The sequence below is a fragment of the Canis lupus genome, chromosome 10 (assembly GCF_003254725.2).
Source record: "Canis lupus dingo isolate Sandy chromosome 10, ASM325472v2, whole genome shotgun sequence".
NCBI classification, from domain to species: domain Eukaryota; kingdom Metazoa; phylum Chordata; class Mammalia; order Carnivora; family Canidae; genus Canis; species Canis lupus.
The window spans coordinates 21,537,769-21,559,651 of NC_064252.1; the positions used below are offsets into that span (position 1 = coordinate 21,537,769).

Sequence of the window (21,883 nt, forward strand, 5' to 3'; positions counted from 1 at the left end):
CTTCCCTGAGCCCCTCCTGACTTGGCCTCCACATAAGTCAACAAGTTTAACAAGATATTTCTTTTCCTATGTGTGGATTAAGGGTCTTTCATCTTGGAATCTGACTTTAATAAAACAATTAGATTATGCTGCATTTGAAAGAACCATGGTTTTTTAGTGAACTTCAATGATTCTATTTTGAATAAACCATTTTGCTCGGAAGATTTTTAGACCATTCCAGAAGTCAGTCAAGTTTAGTCCTTTCAGGGGCACACACATCTTCTGGATGGCGCGCTGGGGATAGCCTGGAAGGGTCCACACCTCCCTGGGCACACGGGACCTGGGCTGGGTTTTTACAGCCATAAAGTCAAATCACCACCTTCCCTCCTGGGTGCAGAGTTTGAGGGGAGACACGCGTATACAAAGGCTGGCACAGTGGTTGGCAACACTGAGAGTCACGGCTGTTCCCCTCCTGGAAATGTGCCAGGGGGCATCACCACGGAGCATGGACATGGCCCAGGGAAGGGGGGAGGTTCCTCAGACTCGAGCATTTATCAGAACCCCCAGTTGAAACCTAGACAGCCAGGGATGAAAATATTCTGGAATTAGTGGTGGCTGCACAAGTCTGTGACTATAATAAACAATGAAATTTTCGATCAAAATAAAACCAAACCACACCAGGCCCCCACCCTCAGATTACATTTCTAGCAAGTTCTGCACTTGGAGAAGCCTGTTCTCACTGGACCACCCTGCTGAGTACCTACCATAGGGCAGGTGTGTTTTCAGGACGAGCACCCTCTTGTGTCACTTAGATTACTTCCGTCAGCTTGGGAACACCACTTCAATGAGTACATTCATGTTCACGGTATCTTGCCAGGAGACACCTGATGCAGCCAGGTGCTGAGTAACTCAGCACTCAACTCCAAAGGAGCATCATAATTATATTAAATATATTGTTTAATCTCTTAATGCCTTACTAGTGATTTTCTGAATCACTGACAATGTAAAGTTCTATAATAACCTCCATGTAGTTTTTTCTTGATCCTCTTGATCCTTAGTTTTCAAGTGTCCGTAAGAGATGTTTAACTGAGACAGACCTGGACACAGATCCCAAAATCCACTTACGTATCTGTAGGAAACACACTGACCTGCCCCAGCACCGTGCTTTGGAAAACACACATCGGAGCCGGTCTGGGAGGCTGGCCAGAGGACCAGACGAGAGCACCAGGGGCAGGGCGCCTGGCACAGTGCCCACCACAGCAGCCCGTGACACCTCTGCCATTCCAATTCTGATTCGTAGGGACAGGAGTCCCCCACGACAGAGTCCTGAATGGCTCGGAAGGGGCCTTACCCCCACGTGCAGGGGCCGACAGTCAGTAGGTCTGTCTGCACGGCCAAGCAGATCCTCTGCTACCTGGGGGTTTCTGGGCTTCTGCGCGGTTCTTCTCCCTCCGGCCTGCTCGACTTGTATCGACACCAGGAATGTCACAGAGGAACACAAAAGTGTCAAACACCGTGATTTTGTTTACTTTCCATTTTATTCACATTTCATGGATTATTACACTTCCTCAAAAACTAATACAAACTGAGATTACATTGTCTGACAATTCAAGTATTTTAGTTTTAGAAAACAATTTCCTATGTAAAATAGAAAGCAAACAACTTATCTGATTGCTAAGAAGTTTTACATCTGTAACGATTGCGTCTGCGTCAAGCAGAGTCTGTAGTCCTAACCATGATTGCCTCTGGCCAAGAACGTCCCGGTGCCGAGAGCGGGACTGGACGGGCTCCTCGCGGTCCCCTACCAGAACCGCGGGACACGCCAGTTTCTACTACAGATTCTCACTTCCAGAATGAGAACGATTACCCAAGGGTTTGGGAGCGAGCCATTCGGTTTGCAAAGCCTTCAAAACGCACTGTGCTTGCATTCTGACTTCAGACATCGAAGAACTGACTGATGCTCAGAAGCAGACATGTTTCACTCTTAAAATGAAACCAAAAAGGCTTTCTCAGTGAGAACTTGTTCTGCACTCGGATAGTAAGATGGGATTTTCTCCCCCTACCCCAGAACAGGTACATTCTTTTTGGCATGCAGCATATCAAAAATATGATTTAGAACTGAAATTGTAAAACTATAATCCTTTTTAAGAAAATCGGCTCATAAATGGTCAGACTTGTCCTTCCATGGAAAACAGAATCTAAAACTGCTTTAAAAACTGGACACACATTTTCCAGCCTATAATTCTAAAAACGAAAAGACCGCATGATGCTCATTTTTGTGCTTCCTGGGGGAGCGCTCGAAAGGAGAAAGACACACGTGTTTGTAAAAGGCCACTGGGATGCTCGGTATTTGTCAAGATGGGACACAACTGATTCAGGATTAAAGGTTAAAAACACCTCCCTTCAGGCCACACAGATGATATACATACTCCAGAGATCCTCCAACTAAACACAAAAATTTCAGTCCACATTAAACATTTTAAAGCCTAATTTCCAAGATTTTGTTAAAAATAAATCTAACTAGACCCGTAGGGTGGAATTTAGCAACTAAATACAGTGGAGGCCGAGGGACCCCTTCCCCCAAGTACATACATAATTAAGATGGAGACCAGCAGGTTCCTAAAGCAGAAGTGACATGAAGGAGATAATCACATTGGGAGTTATGGCACACGCATCACATGTGTCCCTGTAATTGTCACTTTAACAGTGAGTCTTAGCAGCAACAAGTTGCTGGGAATGTCAAGAAAAGAGAAAGCCACACATACCCACTAATTAAAAAAAAATACATGAACTATTTTTCCAGAGGGGTTGAGAGGTGCCCCAGTCCTGATGCATCTGGGCCACGTTTGGCAAACGTCCCACTGGCCACACAGAGGCTGCCCTTGCCCCCTCCCCCAAGTGTGGCACGCTCCCCCGACTGGTGCCCGGAGTGGCCTACCAGTTCCTGGGCCCAGAAACCGCGCCCTGCCTCTCCTCTCCTCCTAGCAGCTGGATGAACCTTCCTCGAGGCCACGTGGGCCGCGACCGCTGTAACAGTACCGACCACTGCTTACTAGAAATCACCTGTAACAAACATTCAAGAATATTCTCGATTCTAAAAAGAAAATGCAACAGTAATTGCCACTCCCTCCCTAATTCTCCCAACGTGGGAGTCTGACCACAGCCCACAGGAGTGTACGCACACATCTCTCTGCATTTATCTAGAGTCACACTCTGGGCCAGATTCTCTCACCAGAAATCAGAAAACAGAAGTGCAAGAATCTCATGATAAATTGTTGGCCAACTACCACACCTCAAGCATTTGAGTTAACATATTGGATCATAAAGTAGTTCCCTGCCCCCTTATAAATCTCTAAAAATTCTAGTTTCTTTAAAAAAAAAAAAAAAAAAAAAAAAAAAAGCAACAGTACTATTTAAAATTACTTTGACTCTTTTCTAAGCCAGAAGACGACATTGCATACTGAAGACCAGAAGATACAAGCGCGAGCCCTAAGGCACGAACCCTGAGGCTTTAGACAAGATCATCTGGTACCAGCATTAAATGATTAATGAGGAATGAAAGTGGACATTTAAGGAATAAAATCTGCATCTAATTCATGTGCCCAGAATTTTCAAAGAACCTGACAGCTACAGAGAAGTGACACGGGTCTTCCCACGTGTAACCACGGCTCCCTTCCAAACAGACAGACTGAGCATCTTACTTGTAAAAAAAGTAAGTGGAAACTTCAGGTATCAAATGTAGAATATACTTCTGTCTAAAGTTAAAGGCAACATCAACACGCACAATTTCAATTCCATTACCTTATTGCAGGTTTCCTGGCTAATTCACATGGCTCATGTGTCGTCCAAGCTCCTAGTACTTTTAGGGAATAAGCAGCTCTTAGATCCGTAGGGTAAGGGTTCATCAGGTACAAAGAGCTGAGTCGTATTCTTCTTCCGTACTACGCTCTAACTCGGACTTCACTTTCATTTTTACAAGAGTTTGCTGTCCATGGTCTATGAACTAGAAGCTACCAAAGTTGTGCTTTGAAACCTCATTCCTGGCAATCCCCCATCTGGTCACCTTGTCCGTAGGGGGACACAGAACTAACAGCACCTCATGAATCAAACTATGAAGCCAATCAACAAGCTACTAATTTCCTTTTAAAATGAACAAGCAGATCCTCCATCAGGTAAAGCAGCCCAAGGGCTCAACGGCCAGGATCTGCAAATAAAAAGCAAAAGCCTCTGCCGCTGAGGAGGACCATCTGGTGCTAGTGGTTCAGCTCTAAGAACACCACGAGAAAGCAAAGGAAAAATCCCTCTGTCACAGCGTGGTAGCATGATTTGTTTGGAAAGAGCGCTGTTCTCCCCAGTCAGCCAAGCCCACCGGAGAGAAGGCACCCGGCGAGCTCCCTCCCGGCCCCAGGGGCTGCTGGAAACCGCGCCGGCAGCAGACCCAGAGACCTGGGGGTCGAGCAGCCTTGGGAAGTCTAATCGATACCCTGATTTCAGCCTATTAAGAAATCACTTGTGGTCAGTTTAATAAATGAACATTAAAAATCTTCCAAAAAATTTCATTCAAACATATTTTACACATTAGACAGTTCTTAAGAAGGGAGAATACAGGTTCTTGACACTTAACATTTAAAGGTTTTATTGGCCATATTAATCTTCCTCACACAGTTTTCAGTTATCTCTAAGTTCTCAGAATGTCAAAGTAAGAAGAGAAGAAGAGCTGACTACGTCTAAGGGGCTGGGGCGGGGGGGGGGGGGGGGGGGGGGTCCTGCGGGCTGAGTGCGCTCAGGCATCCTTTTTCTCCAGTAAAATTTTGTGCAACTCGTCCGCATCCTCGCCCGTTTTTACCCGGATTAACATGGTGACTGGGGCGGCGGCATTCTTCTCATCGATGGGCGGATTTGGAACGCACACGATGAGGACGTTGTTCTTCCCTGTCCGGGTACATGGCATGTTGGGTGGAATCAGGACATTCAGCAGTATGTTGCCTACATCCAAACAAAGGGGAAAGTACATGAGAATCACGTAAACCGCACGAAAGGTCCACGACCGCAGCTTCACGTGCTCCACATAAAATCCAGAAACCTACGCTGAATGGACCCAGGACCAGAGCCATCAGCAGGGTGGTGAAGAGGGGGATGGGTGCCCTGCCGCACACGCCAGCACTATGTCCCTCAGAGAGGGCCAAGGCCTCACCCTGGAGCCACCGTCCTCTCCCACCCTCCCGTGTGCCGTCGCAGCAGCCAGCCCTGTCTGAGGTGTCCATTCTCGCAGTAAAGGAGGAACACGTTAGCACGACCTGGAGCCTCACCAGGTCATTGGAACAAATGCAGAGTGGTTAGTGACAAAACCTCTCTGTTGCAGAGCCAGCACGGCTGACTGGGTAAGAGCGCCATCACGGTGACAGCATCACCCACGAGTCAAGCCCACAGGTAAGAAAAGCGCTGCCCAGAAGTTTCTGCAACCCTGCCAGCAGGACCTAGTGTCACCCATCACTTCCTCTTCAACCCACCCTGGCCCCCAGCCCCAGCTCCTCCAGGCACCCCGACCCTGCTTCCAGTGGGTTGTTCTCAGGGTGAGGCTGGGGCGAAGGGGAGCCCGCAATGTGTTAATGGTCATTTCCTACACAAAGCAGATTCCTTTAAATGGTTAATTCCCCTTCTGTGTTTATTAAACCATCCAATTTACCTATAGCTTCCTAGTCACATTTCTAACACAAAGTAAAACAAAAACCTGGTTACAAAGTAAAACAAAAACCATCCTGGTTACTTCTTTTAACACATCTACATTTTCTTACACACTGTTACGCTGGCACTCAATTAAGTCGTAAATAATCAGTAAATACAGGATGGATTTGATCTGAATGACTGCTATTCTATCCCCCAAAGCACATCAATATCTGAAAATCCCAATGACCAGAATCAGCAAGGGCTTTTACATACCATGTAGTTAGCGTTATCTTGTGCCACCTGAGAAACAAGATACCCACCTAAATTGGTGTCCGCCCGCACTAACAGTTGTGTCTTCTGATTCGCTGTAGGTTTTAAATGCAAAGTACCCACACCTTTCTCTTTAAATTCGTTGTCTTTCTTGTAAAAGAGTTTACACCTACGGAGAAAAAGAAGAGAGGCCATCAGATACTCAACAGACAAGTTTTCTAAGAATCGCTGTTCACATTGAGAGGAAATCTTTGATTCAGACTGAGTCTGGGTACAAACCAGAAGAAGAAAGTCTGGTTATATATTCTAGGACCCCTGCCTATTTCTCCCAACTTAAAAAAAAAAAACACTTTCTGAAGCCACCTATTCTCAATTCAGTCACAACCACAGCTGAACACCCTAACCTTTCTGATGTGCCCCTTTGGCCCTGAGCTCAAGAGGCTGACCTGAACAAACACAGGACCCTCTGCCCCGTATCTCTCTTCCCCTTTTTCCTATTTATTTTTGAATTTTCTTTAGGACTCCTCCAATTTTTGATCTACCAAAATACTGAAAATTTTGGAAAACTCTCATGGGCAAGGCCTGACAATAATATTATCAAAAATCTCCCCAGCTGTGTCGCGCATCCCCTTAGGTTGTTAATACACCAAGTAAAACCACTGTCTGCTCCTTTAATTTATTCTAATTAGGAAAAAAATCTTAAGTCAGAGTCACTCCTTTATGTCACCTGCATAATTAAATTTAAAGAGCAAAAGGAGGGCAGCCCGGGTGGCTCAGCAGTTTATCACCACCTTCAGCCCAGGGTGTGATCCTGGGCTGAAGGTGGTGAACCCGGGGTTGAGTCCCACGTCGGGCTCCCTGCATGGAGCCTGCTTCTCCCTCTGCCTGTGTCTCTGCCTCTCTCTCTCTGTCTCCCTCATGAATAAAATCTTAAAAAAAAAAAACAAAAAAAAAAACAAAAAAAACAAAAACAACACCAAAGGAACTGTTGGATTCCTAGAAGTTCTCAGAAAGAATTACACTTGGGAATTCCATAGGCTATGGTGATTGTTATGAACACTGCTGACTCTGAAATTTCTGTATTTAGGAAAATACATTCAGGGAAGCTTCTAAAATGACACAATTGACTCTTTAAATACGTTTGTTAAAAAGTACTAATTTCATTTCAATGGGATGAGATAATTCAAAATTTCTCCTTAGCTTTCTTCTGAAAGCGACAGCTCTCATATAAGAACAAGAATAAACACAGAACCAAAACCACTCTCATCACGGGGTTGTGGGGGGGACAAAGGGCCTATCAGTATGCAGAACTTTTTGGCTGAGAAAACCCACAAAAGCCAAACAGACCTCCAAGAGGGAGATGATGCCTCCCGAGGAGGAGCAGTAAAAGTAAAAAAGCAAAGGTGAAGCCAACGACGAGGAGACTTTGTACAGGAAGGAGATGGGGTTGGATGGTCAAAGAAAAGCCTGTCTCTAAAGGACTGTAGAAGCCAAGAAAAAACAGAAATACTAGAAAAGAGTAGAAATGCCTAGCAGAAAACTTCTAGAATCTGTTTGTTTTCAAATGAAGGGTCAAGATTTCTCCCTCGGTCCTATCCCAAGAGCAGGCACAGGCTGATCCCTGGAGCCCCTGGGACAGGATGCTCAGCAATTTCTGTGGGGATGAGGTCACCCTGGAAGCCACCTTCCCCATCTCTGAACACACGCTCACCACGTAAGTCCCCAGGACTCTTACTCACTTTTTGGAGTAAAAAGCATCTTCTTCTTTTACTTCAGTAACTACTACTTTAGGTGGCTCATCATTCTCTTCTTCATCTCCGCCTTTTATAAAAACGACACTAATTCAGTAAAATTCAAATCAACATCTTTAAAATGCTAACAAAAGAAGTCATCCATCCCCCAACGCCTCAACCTAAATTTTCCCTATAAGCAGGTACAGAAATTGAACACACACACATCTAATGGGGGTGGGAGGAAGGGGGCTCACTGGATTTTATTTTGTGAAAAATCAAAATGACTTTTAATGGGAACATACTTCTCTCTCCTACATGTTAATTTGTAGAAAGCCCTGGAATAAAATATTGTCGATGCTCATGATTCAGTGCACAAATTTTAACAGAAAAATCAACACCCACATATACTCAAGATCTCCCACAGAAAATGAAAATCTCAGGCTTCTAACACCTTTGTCCCCAAATTCTCACATGACCCTGTGTGTGTCATACTAAGGAATGATCAGTATCAGCAATGGCCAAACAAGAGGAAGACAATAAAACTGTTAATGGGGCAGGTTGTCAGAGAAACCAGCCCCAAGAGTGAGCAAACTGCCTCTGCGTGGCCCCACCTTGAGAGGCTCGGTACTGGGTGCCCTCCCTGACGGAGTCCCAGCCCCAGCCCGAGCCCCAGCCCAGGGGAGATCCAAGACATTGATGCAAACTAGCCTCCAGAGAGACGGTCTCAGGACACACACTAGATCAAACAGCAAATCTCAGAAAAACAATTCTGGTGCTTGAACAGGCCAAAGTGAGGAGATTTAAATTCTGAGGCGGCAGTGGCGAGGCTCTCCAGGGCGGGCCGAGGCAGCGAGACTTTCACAAGCTCACAAGTCTCTCGCGCGCGGGGAGCGGCCCGGCCACAAGACAAGCAGTGAGGGCATTACTGCGGCATCAGGCATTGCATGGGGCCCAAGCGTCCTCCCACATCCCTCCCACGGGCAGCTCTGCTGTTCCTGGGACCGCCCTAGGAGCAGGGGGACTCTTCATCGGTCTTATTTAGGGTAGAGGAATAAAAGGGGAGATCTTTATTCTAGGCTTTGTGCTGGAGGACCCTGGCCTGAGGATATGCTCGAAGGAGTGGAAGTTTCGCTCCCAGGAGAAAAACATGATATTCAGTGGCAAACAGGCAACCTCAGTTTTCTTTTGGCCTCAAGTATCAAAAAGGGAACACCTCCCGTGAGACACACTTTTTAAACTTACAACTAAGTGTCTTCGTGCACAGTATTTGTTCACAACCACCATGGGAAGAGCAGAGATAAGGAGTAAGAACAGGGGTGAAGGGCCTGTGACTCAGTCTTGGTCTGGGGCACTGATGCCCCCCAAGGCAGACACTTCTGGAAAGGTGGCTGTGGTCCAGACACATGGAGGGAAACCCCGTCCATTTGTTCCCCAGAGATGCACAAAGTCTACCTTTTTTATTCACAGTACAGTACTACTTTGCCATGAGACTTCACCTAGATTCAATCTCCCCAATACAAGACACACCATGGACACTGATGACCACTTCTTCCAGTAAAACACAATTTTCAAACACTATTAACTCAATGTTATGTGCAAAACCATGCATCTAATACTTTTCAAAGTCGCTGTGCCAGATACTGTTATATCCTTCATTTTTATTTTGATATTCTTAATCCTTACAGTAACCCTACAAAACAGGTCTTACTCCGTTTTACAAGAGGCAAATAATAGACTCAAAAGCAGGTGATCAACTTTGTCCGAGATCACATCCAGGAAACGTCGGAGTCACAGCGTGAATCCAGATCCACCTGAATCACAAATCTACGTTCGTGCCGCTAAACACGAAACTCAGATCTGAAACAGACTTAGGAGGATAAACTTTATTACCTTTGCATTCGCTACTGCCGCCTTCAGGTTGTACCTCCAATGTTTTCGTGTAAAATGGTGAAGACATTGATTTATTCTGGGTAAGATCTCTGCCAAATAAACTGGAGTTTCCAGAAGAAAACGAAAATCCAGTTAATGGGCCAGAGTTTAAGGACCCCAAGACAGAACTATCGATCTTCTTGCCAAAGTTAAACGAGGCACTTGCTGCTCCTACAGAAAGGTCTGTCTTCTTTTCAGATGCGTCCTCTGCCTTGTGGCCAGGAAAGAGAAATGTTGACTCTTGCTGCAGTTTTGTTGACCCGAATAGGGAAGGGGACTGTGTTGCAAGTGGCATTTTGTTAGTTTCACTTTCAGAACTCCTGCCGCCACCGCCCCCGTGCTGCTGTTCGATTCCCGCTAGGTATTTCTCATAGTCTTTAAAGATAGGCGTCAAGTCGCACAGTGGGTTTGTGTTCACGTGCTTCACGATCCAGTCCCGAACAGAACAGTTCAAGGCAGCCAGCTGCTTGTGATAGGCATTGCGGGGGCAGGCTGCACTAGAGGTAAGGCCAGAGGAGGAGGGCTGCTGACTGTCACCATTAGTTTTGGGAGTTAAAATCTTTTTATCAACCAAGGAGGTAGGACCATTTGCAGCAATAGATCCTATAGGAAATTAAAGTTTGAAGAGTTTACTGAAAAGTTGATTGGATTTTATCAAACGGATTTTTATGCTGCTCTGTCTTCGTATTTTCTTTTATGGTATCCTAGTTTTGTAACAGTTCAAGAAGTAGGGTGCACATCTAATATTTAGGAACCGGTGATCACAAAAACCAAACTTTCTACAAGAACATGGTCTATGATGTGCTTACATTAACTTCTACAATTTTAAAATAATCTTTTCTTTGAAAAGGATGTCTGCTTACCCCAGAACTGTCACAATAGTTGCCATAAAACTTAATCCCCAAGGCTGCAGGGATAAACATGTATTAACGTAGTTAAAATCTTAACAGATCAGGGCAACCGGGTGGCTTAGTTGGTTAAGCATATTCCTTGGACTGAGGTTATGATACCAGAGTCCTGGGATTGAGCCCCGGGACTGAGCCCCTCAATGCCTCCCTGCTCAGCGGGGAGTGTGCTTCTCTGACCCTCCCCCCCCTCGTGCTCTCTTTCTCTCTTAATAAGCTAAACAAAACAAAATAAAACAAAAACAAAAACAAAAAAACTTAACAAAGTGCTGGTTTAGTCACACTAAACATTCTGCCTCATTAAAACAAAACAGTAGACATCTAGAATAACTAGCTAAGTACAATCCAACTAGCCAGGATCACTTCTGCTAACTGAAGGTTGTAGCCCAAGATTCCGTTCTCTGTTGCTAATCCCAAGAGTTCTTGAGCAATTCTCTCAAAACAGCATCAGGCAGTCAATACATCCTGAGTAAAATAAATCTAGACTGGAGGACCCATAAGTTCCTAGTAGCCATGTGCCACACAAAGTCCTTGGGACACACAGGATGAATGAGAATATGGGAAGGCAGGTCTTTACTGAGGGTCCACTAAGAGCTTCCTCTTCTCCTCTGACCCCTTAGGTCAATTCTGAGGGTCATTCTCATTTCACAGTTGAAGCCTGGAGGCTCAGAGGCTAAGGGACTTTACCAGGGTCACAGAGCCAGTGACTGGCAGAGCTGAGGACAGAACCTGGGTCTATTTTGGCTTTAAAGCCTGTGCTGTACTCTCTCGACAAACAGCCAACATCTCTCTAATTTCCATCCCTTTCATTATTACCCTGTTTCTGCTTATGTAGTCCCAGGACCCAGGATAAAGTATGAGAAAACATCTCTGCAAAGTTATTTTTCAGAGTGTCTTTACACATATGTGACCGGAGTGGGGGAGCACCTACTCACCAAAGGCTGCCTTGCTCTCTGTTGCTGTCCTTGCACTGGAGAAGGGAGAGGCGCTAGTTATGCTGCTTCCATTAGACAGTCCTTCCAAAGGCTTTCCTCCAGCGCCATTACCAAATCCAGAAAACCCTCCTCCTCCAGAAGGTACAACCAAACCTTTAAAACCTTTAAAGGCCCCTCCACTATCAGACTGAAACACAAAGAAAGGACACACATTAGATGACTAAATTTCATACTAAGTGAGTGACAATACCATGTTGGCTGAGTAATACCCAGAACCCTCAGGCGACCATCATTGGAGGGAAACGAGCAGCATGTTGCAGAGACAGGACATGAGACCGACTTTATTCTTAATGATAGCTCTGTAATCCAAAGCTGCCTTCCTGAAACAGCCATGAAGGATAGTGATTTACAGCGCGAACTTGTTTTTAGAAATATATTTAAGATACAGAAGATAAAAAAAGGTAATGAAATATATTTGTGCACACAGCCTCAGAACTATAACTAAAAACATTCTAAGACAAATAAATCCCAAATAAAACATTTTTGTGCACTACTCAAAGACCATTAGCCTAAGTAAGGAAGCTTGTAGAAACGTCAAGTCAGGTTCAATGAAGGTATCTCACCCACTTTCCTATGACTTCCTAAAGCATTTCTGTAGCTGATGGCCTACGGTAACGTGAGCAGTTGACTCTCAAATCTAGACCTTCCCTTGGTGGAGAAACACAGAAGCAACATTTTACTCTCAATTTTCCTGCTACTTCCATAGCAAGGTCCTTCTAATAGACCCTTCCCACTGTCGCCAGTTTGTTCATATCTCCTGATGTTCTGGAAATAGCTAGCACTCCTTATGAGTTTCTAAACCTGTTCTCTGCCCCTGCAAACTCTCAGAGAAACGTTCCTCAGTTTACACTGCTCTGCTAGAGTTACCTTACTTTTTTCATTCAAAAATTGTGGCTACACCTCAGTGGGCATGATCTGCTTCCCAGATTCAAGATGCAAAGGAGGCTCTAGGACATATTCTCAAAAACACATCATGGAATACATGCTTCCAAATTTCCAAGGGAGTGCACAAACCTTAGGTTTTCACACAAATGAATTATAATCATGATCTAGAATGATTAGATCATGATCTAAAACATTTTCTTGGGGGATCCCTGGGTGGCTCAGCAGTTTAGTGCCTGCCTCTGGCCCAGGGTGTGATCCTGGAGTCCCAGGATCAAGTCCCATATCCGGCTCCCAGTGCGGAGCCTGCTTCTCCCTCTGCCTGTGTCTCTGCCTCTCTCTCTGTGTCTCTCATGAATGGATAAATAAAATCTTTAAAAATAATAATAATAAAAAAATAAGACATTTTCTGAATGGGTCGGTTAGCCTAATATTATTGCATAGTTTTCAAACACCAAAAGTTTCAATCACATCCATAGGAACTTCGGATGTTTACTGACCATGGATACAATTGTGGCAATAAAATTAGGCCAAAAATGCAAAATCTTCACTTGTATGAATTTTAATGTGTATGATGAATATAGCTTAAGCCTGACACTCTAATTTGATTTTTGATGACTCAATATCCCAAACACACCAAACTGATAGCTACCATTTTATAACAGTATTCCACGGACAAAGTGAAAAGTTGCAAGTGGCTCCTCAGAGCCTTTTATTCTGCATGAGATTTAAAAACCACAGGATATTTATAGTTATTTTAGAAATTGCTGACAGTAAATTGGCTCTAGAATCATCACAAAAATTTAAGAACCACTGGTTTAAAAAAAAAAAAAAAAAGGTATAGGAGTCATTTAGAAAAATGAGAGTAAAAGTGAACAAAGAGCTGTCCACTTGGGCTCCACGGAACTGACACGTTCCTGTGCCTGCCAGTCTCCCACACTTCTTTTTCTCCAGGGCACTCAGAGAAAAATAAGAACTATATACTCAACGTGTCTCTTCCATCATTAGGATGCAAGATCCACCAGGCATGGATATTTTACTTACTCCTGTTTTTACACACCACTGTATCTCCAGGACTTGGGAGATCTGTTGAGTGAATGCACAAATGCATGACAGGTGAGCCTTAACAACATGGGGGCCAGGTGCACCAACCTCCCTCCCTCATCAAATAACAACAAAAAAATACCACTTCTCAATGGACCCAGGAAATTCACACCCATGTTGTTCAATAGTCAACTGTGTATGGGAAAAGCCACATTTCAGCAGATGATGTTAACATTTATTATACATGTTCTAAAAGTTACAGCTGAAATGACACGTGGATTTCAACTACCCATTTGCATTTCCTTTAACAGCCATGGGATGGGGTCCTCCAACCTGCTTCTCTTGGACCAAGTCTGGATTTGGTCTGTACGGTTTCTACTTCTTCAGTCATTCATCCAAGGCGGGGCCATCTGCACTTGAGGTGGCCTTCCTTGGGCTTCTCAGTCTACATCACGAGCTGCCACTCTCAGCTACCCCCTGGTTTCAACCTCCTGCATGGTGACAACTCCCAGAGCTACATCCTGCTGTCACCCCTCCTCCTGCTCCAAGAAACCACCCACACATGTGGTCGTCTTCTACAGAACTTGAGTGTACCCCAGTCCCTCAAAATACGTTTCCCCAAGTAAGCCAATCACTTCCCCCCTAATTAAGCTGTCCTTCCCTGATGCATCTTCACCAGGAGAGAGCCATCAAACTTCGCCAGGCTCAATACCTACATCTAACTTGTCAGCAGTCCTTCAAGAATGAAATCAGACCAGAGGAAACTTGGAATAAAAAAACTGAACAGCGGGCAGCCCCGGTGGCACAGCGGTTTAGCGCCGCCTGCAGCCCAGGGTATGATCTGGAGACCCTGGATCGAGTCCCACGTCGGGCTCTCTGCATGGAGCCTGCTTGTGTCTCTGCCTCTCTCTCTCTCTCTCTCCCTGCATCTCTATGAATAAATAGATAAAATCTTAAAAAAAACCTGAACAGCTGCCACCCGGGATGCTCAAACCAGCTTCTCCAGCCTGACAACAGGTGTCTAGGCCACCAAGTCAGCACTCAGGTGTGTGCAATGTATGTGAGGGCTGAGGACTGCACTGTGGGGAAGAGTTGTTAACTCTGGAGTGGTGGGTGAATGTGGACCACACCATTTCAATTCAAGTGGCACAACTCATCTTTTACCCTTGTGAACCTGGGAAGAAAACATTGTAACAGACTCTATTAGGAAAAAATCTACACATGAAATGCTTCTGTTACAGATTAAGGACTTCCTGCCCACACCCAGGGAGCAGACCAGACTACCAAAACACCTTGCTTTCCTACTTCCTTACTCCACCCGCCACCCACTCTTCTTCACACTGTTTTCTCCTCCTCTTACTGCCACTCAGCTTGAATTTGTATAGATCAATGGTTTATTTCTGCACCTGGTAAGGTGTGCATCTCATACTTAATTGTTTACTATCTCCCATGGTCCATCTCAAGGATTTTCACAAGCGGAGTAAGCATTTTAAAAAGCATTTATCGATCTGACCGGTCCCAGGGGTAGAAATGCTCTGCAATCAGAAATCAAATTAGCGTTTAATACCAAAAGCGGTAAGAAAACACTCACTTCAAATCCAACATTTCTACGCTTTGCTTTCTTTATGGCTCTATTCTTCAAGACTTCCTCACTGGCCACTGAGAATGTTCCCACCTGCAGATGTACAAATTAAATAGCAGTAAGATGAGGCTCAAAAGAAGAAACACTAAACAAAAAAGTCTGACCAAATTTATTTTCATGTCTGCTGGTTAATACTGGTAACAAATTATGGAGAGGGCGCGGTTACAATAAAGTTCACGTCTGTTATCTATCTTGTGAATCCCAAAGCTACTCAGGCGAATCAGAAATCTCCCAGATCAATACAAACCCAGCTTTGACTCACAATCCAGAGAGGAGTGATTCAAACACAGGAAAGTTTTGACAGGATTAAGACTGTCAAAAGTTTGGTAGAGGGGCACCTGGGGGCACTCAATCAGATGAGCCTCAGATTCTTGATTTCAGCTCAGGTCCTGTGTGATCTCAGGGTCCTGAGATCAAGCCCTGCGTTGGGTTTCCTGCTCAGTGTGGAGTCTGCCTGAGATTCTCTCCCTCTCCTTTTGACCCCCCCGACTCCCCATTTACTCTAAAAGTCAATAAACAAAATCTTTAAAAAAAAAATTGGTAGAAAACTGTTCAGGATCAGTTCTTCAAATTTCAAATATATTCAAAAATATGGATAAAACTTAGAACAAAAATCCAATTTTAAGAAGCAAAATCTATTTCTCAAAAGCCAAAAGTTACCTTAAAGATCATGGACAGCTGGTAATAGAGCCAGTTCTGAAACCCAGATGCCCAAATCTAGGATCTTACAGTTTTCAAAAACAAATTTTATTTTTATCACATATGCACATGATTTTTCAGAGAAACCTTGCCCATCTGTCCATCATCCCAAAGACCACTGGTGTACCCAGGATTCTAAGTGACCCTGTTGGAAAGCTACTGCTTTTCCCAGTAGCTAAAAGTACTATGTCCACAATCAGGAATTTGCTAAAGATCTTTGACTTTATTTCAATCCTTCTTTTACCCTATAGAGCTGGCATAAAATACTTTCTATAAGAAGCTGTCTCTGTAGCTATTTCAGATAACGTTAAACTTTAAGAAGGGACTTACAGAAGGGACTCTCTGGCTACACTTGTCCTGAATTCAATGTAAGGTCCTTTCAGACTCATTAGAATTTATCTAAATGGAAGTCCTTTCGTTCCTGAAATATGTTAATGTCCAAGCAAATCATCATATGGTAATCTTGAATCTTACTAGATCCAGAATGTTTGCGCTTTGCATGAGACCTGGAAAAAACAGCTACCAAAGAGCTGGTTAAAAAGCACCAAGTCAGTTAGAAATGTTAAAAACCTTGTCAAAATATTAACATAGTTGTGATTTTGGTTTTCCTAAACATATTAATTTGCATATTTATAAAGGAAAAAAATGTTTATACTACAAGATTGATTCAGAAAGGAAAATGGTTTAAGAATAAGCTTGGAAACACACTTTTGCAGATTTCTTCTTCTTCTTTTAACTTTGTGCTATTCTATTAACTTGAAAGGCTAACTTGGTTACAGATTTCTTTAGTGAACTGGCCAGGGAGCATCAAACTACTGATGAGGCACTACAAATGCAGCTGTGTTCTACTCTTTGTAAGAAAAAAATTAAAATATTTCCTCAGGGAAGACCATTTTTATTTTGTTAGGAAAGAAACTAGGTCAATCTAAATTCTATTCCAATTAATCTAAATGTTGGGGGGTTGGATGGGGGGCCCTCAGATCTGTGCAAACATGGAATAAGACAGGCCTCCAAGAGGCATTAGAGTACAAGAAAAGACCTTAATCTGAAATCTCAAATTATGAATATGGCAGACTGAGATGGCATGGGGTGGTGTACCATTTCTCAAGTTTGGGCACTGGCGCCATGCTAAGTTCATGACTAGATCACTGATTCACTCTTCAGTCTTGGTTAAAACTATAGGTTTAGAATGCAGCAAGTACATGAAATTCAGAAAGGTGCTTCTACAAAGGAGAATATTTCAGGGATAGGCACTACTGAAAAAAGACACTCAAATGTAATTAATAAATTTCTATACTAAATACAGGTCATAAGAAACCAGACTATTTTCTATTCAGGCTGTTTTTTAAAAGACTTTTTAATTTTACTACAAAATCTTCCTGAGGAATCCCCAAAACAAATTTAAATCTAGAAGCGGCAGGAAATCATTCTCAGAGAAACATCTTACCTCTTCTGCTTCATCTTCTTGATCCCAATTCCTATCTGTCAATTCCTTCTCAGCAATTCTTTTGGCCATATTTTCAAATCTAAGTTAAAAGTAAAAAGAAGTGAAAAGTGCTTTTCTAGACCAAGATATAAGAATTTACAAAGAATATTTTTAAAAGATTTATATGATAGAGAAAGATGGTGTGAGCAAGCACAAGCAAGAATGGCAGAGGAGAGAGGGAAGGGGGGAGAGAGGAAGAGAGGAGGGGAGGAGGGGAGGAGGAGGGAGAGGGGGAGAGGGAGAGACGGGGAGAGGGAGAGAGAGGGGGAGGGAGGGGAAAGGAGGGGGAGAGAGAGGGAGGGGGGAGAGGGAGGGAGAGAGAGAGAGAGAGAGAGAGAGAGAGAATATGAATGAGAATATCCAAAGCAGACTCTGTACTGAGCATGGAGCCTAATGCAGGGCTTGATCCCCTGAGGTCATGACGTGAGAGGAAACCAAGAATTGGACAGCTTAGCTGACTGTGCCACCCAGGCACCCCAAGAATTTACAAAAATTTTTAAAAAATTCATTCTAGCATGAAACGAGATTTAAAAAAAAAATTCCTGATATCAGGGGAAGTGCCTTAATGAAAACTTTACAACAGTGTTATTAGGCTCCCAGTGTTACATGTACAATAAAGAATTATGGAAGTAGGCAATGCAGGTCTTCTAAGGAACTGGCACTCTTTCTGAACAACGCTAAACCAGCTCCATTTAAAAGAAGTTAAAACACTTTTAAAAATGTGAAATCTTAAGTACTGTATACGTAATCAACAAGTGCTAAATTTACTCTATGCAAATTACAATTATAGTCTTGCTACAGGCAAAACTTAAAATGCTCTTAAAGATGATCCAATAAAGAAGTTCATTCTTAGATAAGAATTTTAATAAGGCACTGGAAATACTTTCACAGCACGAGTACTCTGCTTTATTGAGTACGTAAATTTCCCAAGACTGAACATTTAGTTACCCCAAATTGTATACTGCTAAGCTAGAACATCATGTAAAAGTTTAAAATGTAATTAATATACATGTGTTAACACTGAAAACTTATAAAAGAATAAGCCATCAGCTTAACTCCTCTAAAGCCACCATGTCCCAGGGAAGAGGAGGAGACAGGGACCAACTGTTCTCTCTGTAGATACACGCACCTAACCAGAGAGGGTGCTAGTACCCAGCCCTTATAACTTGCAGTGTTTTCTGATCCTAACATATATTCTTTGCTCTAAACAGCAAAAATAGCACAACAACCAATAGAGAGCTCCACTGTAAGTGCTGTGCTGGCTTGTTCTCTAACTCACCAGCTGAATGGACCAAAAAACCCTCCATTTCCCACTTTGTCCTGGGCAAGTGGGAAGTTCATTCAGAGTTCCTGAAACCTGTGTAGACTCCTGATGGTCTTTACCCACTCTCTTGTCTCAACACCACAAACCACCAGAGTCAGTTCCTAGAATTTTATGATTACTAAGATACACTTTCACACACTGCCTATTTCCCTTTAGTATCTATGAAATAAAATTCAGACATTGACATTCCAAAGTCCTTCAATATCTGACCTCCTGTAAGCGTAACTACATTGGGCATTTCAGCTTTTAATAATATCCTAATAATGTCTGAACTTTTCTATTCAAGGATGTACATGGTTTTTTCCCTGATTATAAAATAAATGGCTTTCAAGTCCACGATGCTAACACAAAGTAGGAAGGATACTCAGCCATTATCTGCAAATCCCTCTTTTTAAGGTCTCCCCCTCAAATACCTGGTCAGATTTTGCCATTAATCTTGGTCATTCAGATACAAGCAAGCAAAACCCTTTCAGACCCATTTCCTTACTGAACTTCCACTGTTGAGAGGCCTGGTCTCTGCGCGGACTCTTTCCCTAGTCAGTAACTAACACCTCCACCAGGGGGCAGAAGAGACGAGAAGTTGAAGGAGTCCTTTTTGCTAAGAGTTAAGGCAAAAAGGGGGTGGAGCTGAAAGTGCAAACTGTAATGAAACTGTCACATCTAGTCAGGCCCACAAATGAAAGATAACCAGGGGAGTACAACCACCAAAACCAAACAGCTGCTCCCCCAGACTACTGGCCACCTAACCGCAGGGCAGGGATCTCCCTTTTGCTTCCGGGTCTACTCCCATTGCCCCAAATCTGCGGCTCAGCTCACAGCAGGTGCTCCAGCAAGTGGCTGGTTGATCTGGGGCCCTACTTATTTTAGAGAATACTACAAGATGCTGGCATCTCGGTTTTGCCATTTTCTTGCTAAACCTCTGGCAAGTCATTTAAAACTGCTATGACTCACTTTCTTCATCTGTAGAAGACGAAGGCGTTGGGAAAATTAAGGAAGATAAATTGAAAACTTAGTTCAGAACACTGCCTGGAACAGAGGAAGGGCTTAATAAACATTATTACAGACACAAGTTTTGTTAGAAGCAAAGGCTACAAAATACTACTTTTCCCCAATAATGTATGAAGCACAGGGTAGAAAAAGAGAATTATGAGCCAGGCTTTAAAATATATTTTAGTGGGCAGCCCCGGTGGCTCAGCAGTTTAGCGCTGCCTGCAGCCCAGGGTGTGATCCTGGAGACCAGGGATCAAGTCCCACAGCAGGCTTCCTGCGGGGAGCCTGCTTCTCCCTCTGTGTCTCTGCCTCTCTCTTTGCTCTCTCTGAATGAATAAATAAATAAACCTTAAAAAAAATAAAATAAAATAAAATATATTTTAGCAAATCTGTATTCTATTTCAAAGTAGGATGCTCCAGATAATATTTTTTATGAAAAAAGAGGAGGAGAAAAAAATCTCTGGGAAGTACTCAGAACAAAGCCCAGCACCAAAGAGTCTTCAGTTTTGGCTACAGTTAAGCATTTAGGGGTGCCTGGCTAGCTGACTGGTGGAGCATGCAGCTCTCCACCTCGAGGTTGTGAGGTCCAGCTCCGCCGTGGGTGTCCAGATTACTTAAAAACAAAATTGTAAAAAAAAAGGATTTGAAAAAAAAATTAGGGCTTGTGGTTAAAGAGGCACCAAATTTTAAAATGATTCCTAGGTATGAAGTACTGATAAGAAATTGAGAGTACTCGTAATTGGAGAAAACTATTATTTGTGCCTGATAGTGTTCCGTGGTCTCTGCCACCAGGTGCTGCCTCCACCTCGGGGTTGAACTTCAGACATCAGTTTACCCTGAGACGAGAACAGGTATGACCATACTTGACGGAGAGAGAAAAAGAGAAAAGGGGGGGGGGGGGGGGGAGGCGCGGAGCCCGGAGACTGGAAGGCTGCGGAAGGCGAAGTCTCAAAACTGCTTAACGGGGCAGAGGACAGGGGTGACCGGCAGCCCGGGACTGCGGAGGGAAGCAAGGCCCCGGCGTAGGCAGCGGGTCCCTGCCCGGAGACCGCCGAGGGGAAGCCCCAGGGGGGACCCGACCCCGCGGCCGGGGCCCAGGCCAGCTCCGCACCACGGTCACCGCACGGTCACCGCACCGGGCCGACCCCAACCCGGCCCCGGCCCCGACCCCGGGTCCCTCCTCCCCAGGTCTCACTCCCCCCACCCAGACCCCAGCTCCCCGTCCCAGATCCCTCCTTCCCCAGGCCCCATCCCGGGTCCCTCCCCCCCACCCCAGGTCCCTCCTCCCCAGGTACCCCCCCCCCCCCCCGCTCCGACCCCAGGTCCCTCCTCCCCCCACCCCCGACCCTAGGTCCCTCCTCCCCAGGTCCCTCCTCCCTAGGTCCCCCCCCCCACCCTAGGTCCCTCCTCCCCGGGTCCCTCCTCCCCAAGTCCCCCCTTCCCCCGACCCCAGGTCCCTCCCCCCCAGGTCCCCCACCCCACCCCAGGTCCCTCCTCCCCAAGTCCCCCCTCCGCCCGACCCTAAGTCCCTCCTCCCCGGGTCCCTCCTCCCTAGGTCCCCCCTCCCCCCCACTCTAGGTCCCTCCTCCCCGGGTCCCTCCTCCCTAGGTCCCCCCCCCAGGTCCCTCCTCCCCGGGTCCCTCCTCCCCAGGTCCCTCCTCCCCGGGTCCCTCCTCCCTAGGTCCCCCCCCCAGGTCCCTCCTCCCCGGGTCCCTCCTCCCCAAGTCCCCCCACCCCAGGTCCCTCCCCCCAGGTACCCCCGGCCTCCCCAGGTCCCTCCTCCCCAGGCCCCATCCCGAGCCGGAACCCGGCCTCCTCCGCGGGCTCGCCGCCCCCGCCCCCCGCCCCCCGCTCACGCCGCCGCCGCCTCTCACCTGCCGGGCGCCCGCCGGGGGCCCTCTCCGGGTGCGGGCGCGGTGCAAGCCGGCTGCGGGACGACGAGCAGGTGCGGGCGCCGCTGCGGGACACGAGCAGGTGCGGGCGCCGGCGCGGGCCTCGGGGATGAGGCGGCCGCCGGCCGGGGTGAGCGCGCCTGGCCGCGCCGGGGTTCTCCGAGAGCTTGGTGGTCAGCAAGCCCCGGGCCGCAAGCACCATGTCCTCCAGGGGCCGCGCCTCTCTGTGCCCGGCGGCGGGGGAGGGCAGTCCGCTCAGCCAGAGGCCGCCGGAGGAGCCGTGGTCGGCGGGCTCCGGGCCGCCATCTTACAAGTCCGCTCTACCCCGCCCGACCCGACGCTATAAAAAGGGAGGAAAGAAACGCCCGCGTCCAGCCACTGCGCAGGCGCGCCGGCCGCGGCCCGCGGGACCTCCCTCCGCCGGCCGTGGAGCGACACGCGGCGCA

At 45.7% G+C, this 21,883-nt stretch overlaps 1 protein-coding gene across 2 annotated transcripts; it reads right to left on the bottom strand.

The window, feature by feature from the left end:
- Window positions 1-1,498: 1,498 nt before the first annotated feature.
- Window positions 1,499-21,778, bottom strand: NUP50 (nucleoporin 50). Of its 2 annotated transcripts, none has more exons than XM_025456623.3 (8): window positions 21,420-21,778; window positions 17,193-17,271; window positions 14,996-15,079; window positions 11,419-11,605; window positions 9,540-10,181; window positions 7,656-7,737; window positions 5,967-6,085; window positions 1,499-4,965 (listed from the first exon to the last, which is right to left on the bottom strand). In XM_025456623.3, the coding sequence occupies exons 2-8, from the start codon at window positions 17,259-17,261 to the stop codon at window positions 4,763-4,765; spliced, it is 1,386 nt and encodes a 461-aa protein (XP_025312408.1). In that variant the 5' UTR covers window positions 17,262-17,271; window positions 21,420-21,778; the 3' UTR covers window positions 1,499-4,762. The 2 variants fall into 2 exon arrangements, with proteins under 2 accessions (XP_025312408.1, XP_035552300.1); XM_035696407.2 differs by lacking the exon at window positions 21,420-21,778 and adding an exon at window positions 19,507-19,581.
- Between the last annotated feature and the right edge of the window lie 105 nt (window positions 21,779-21,883).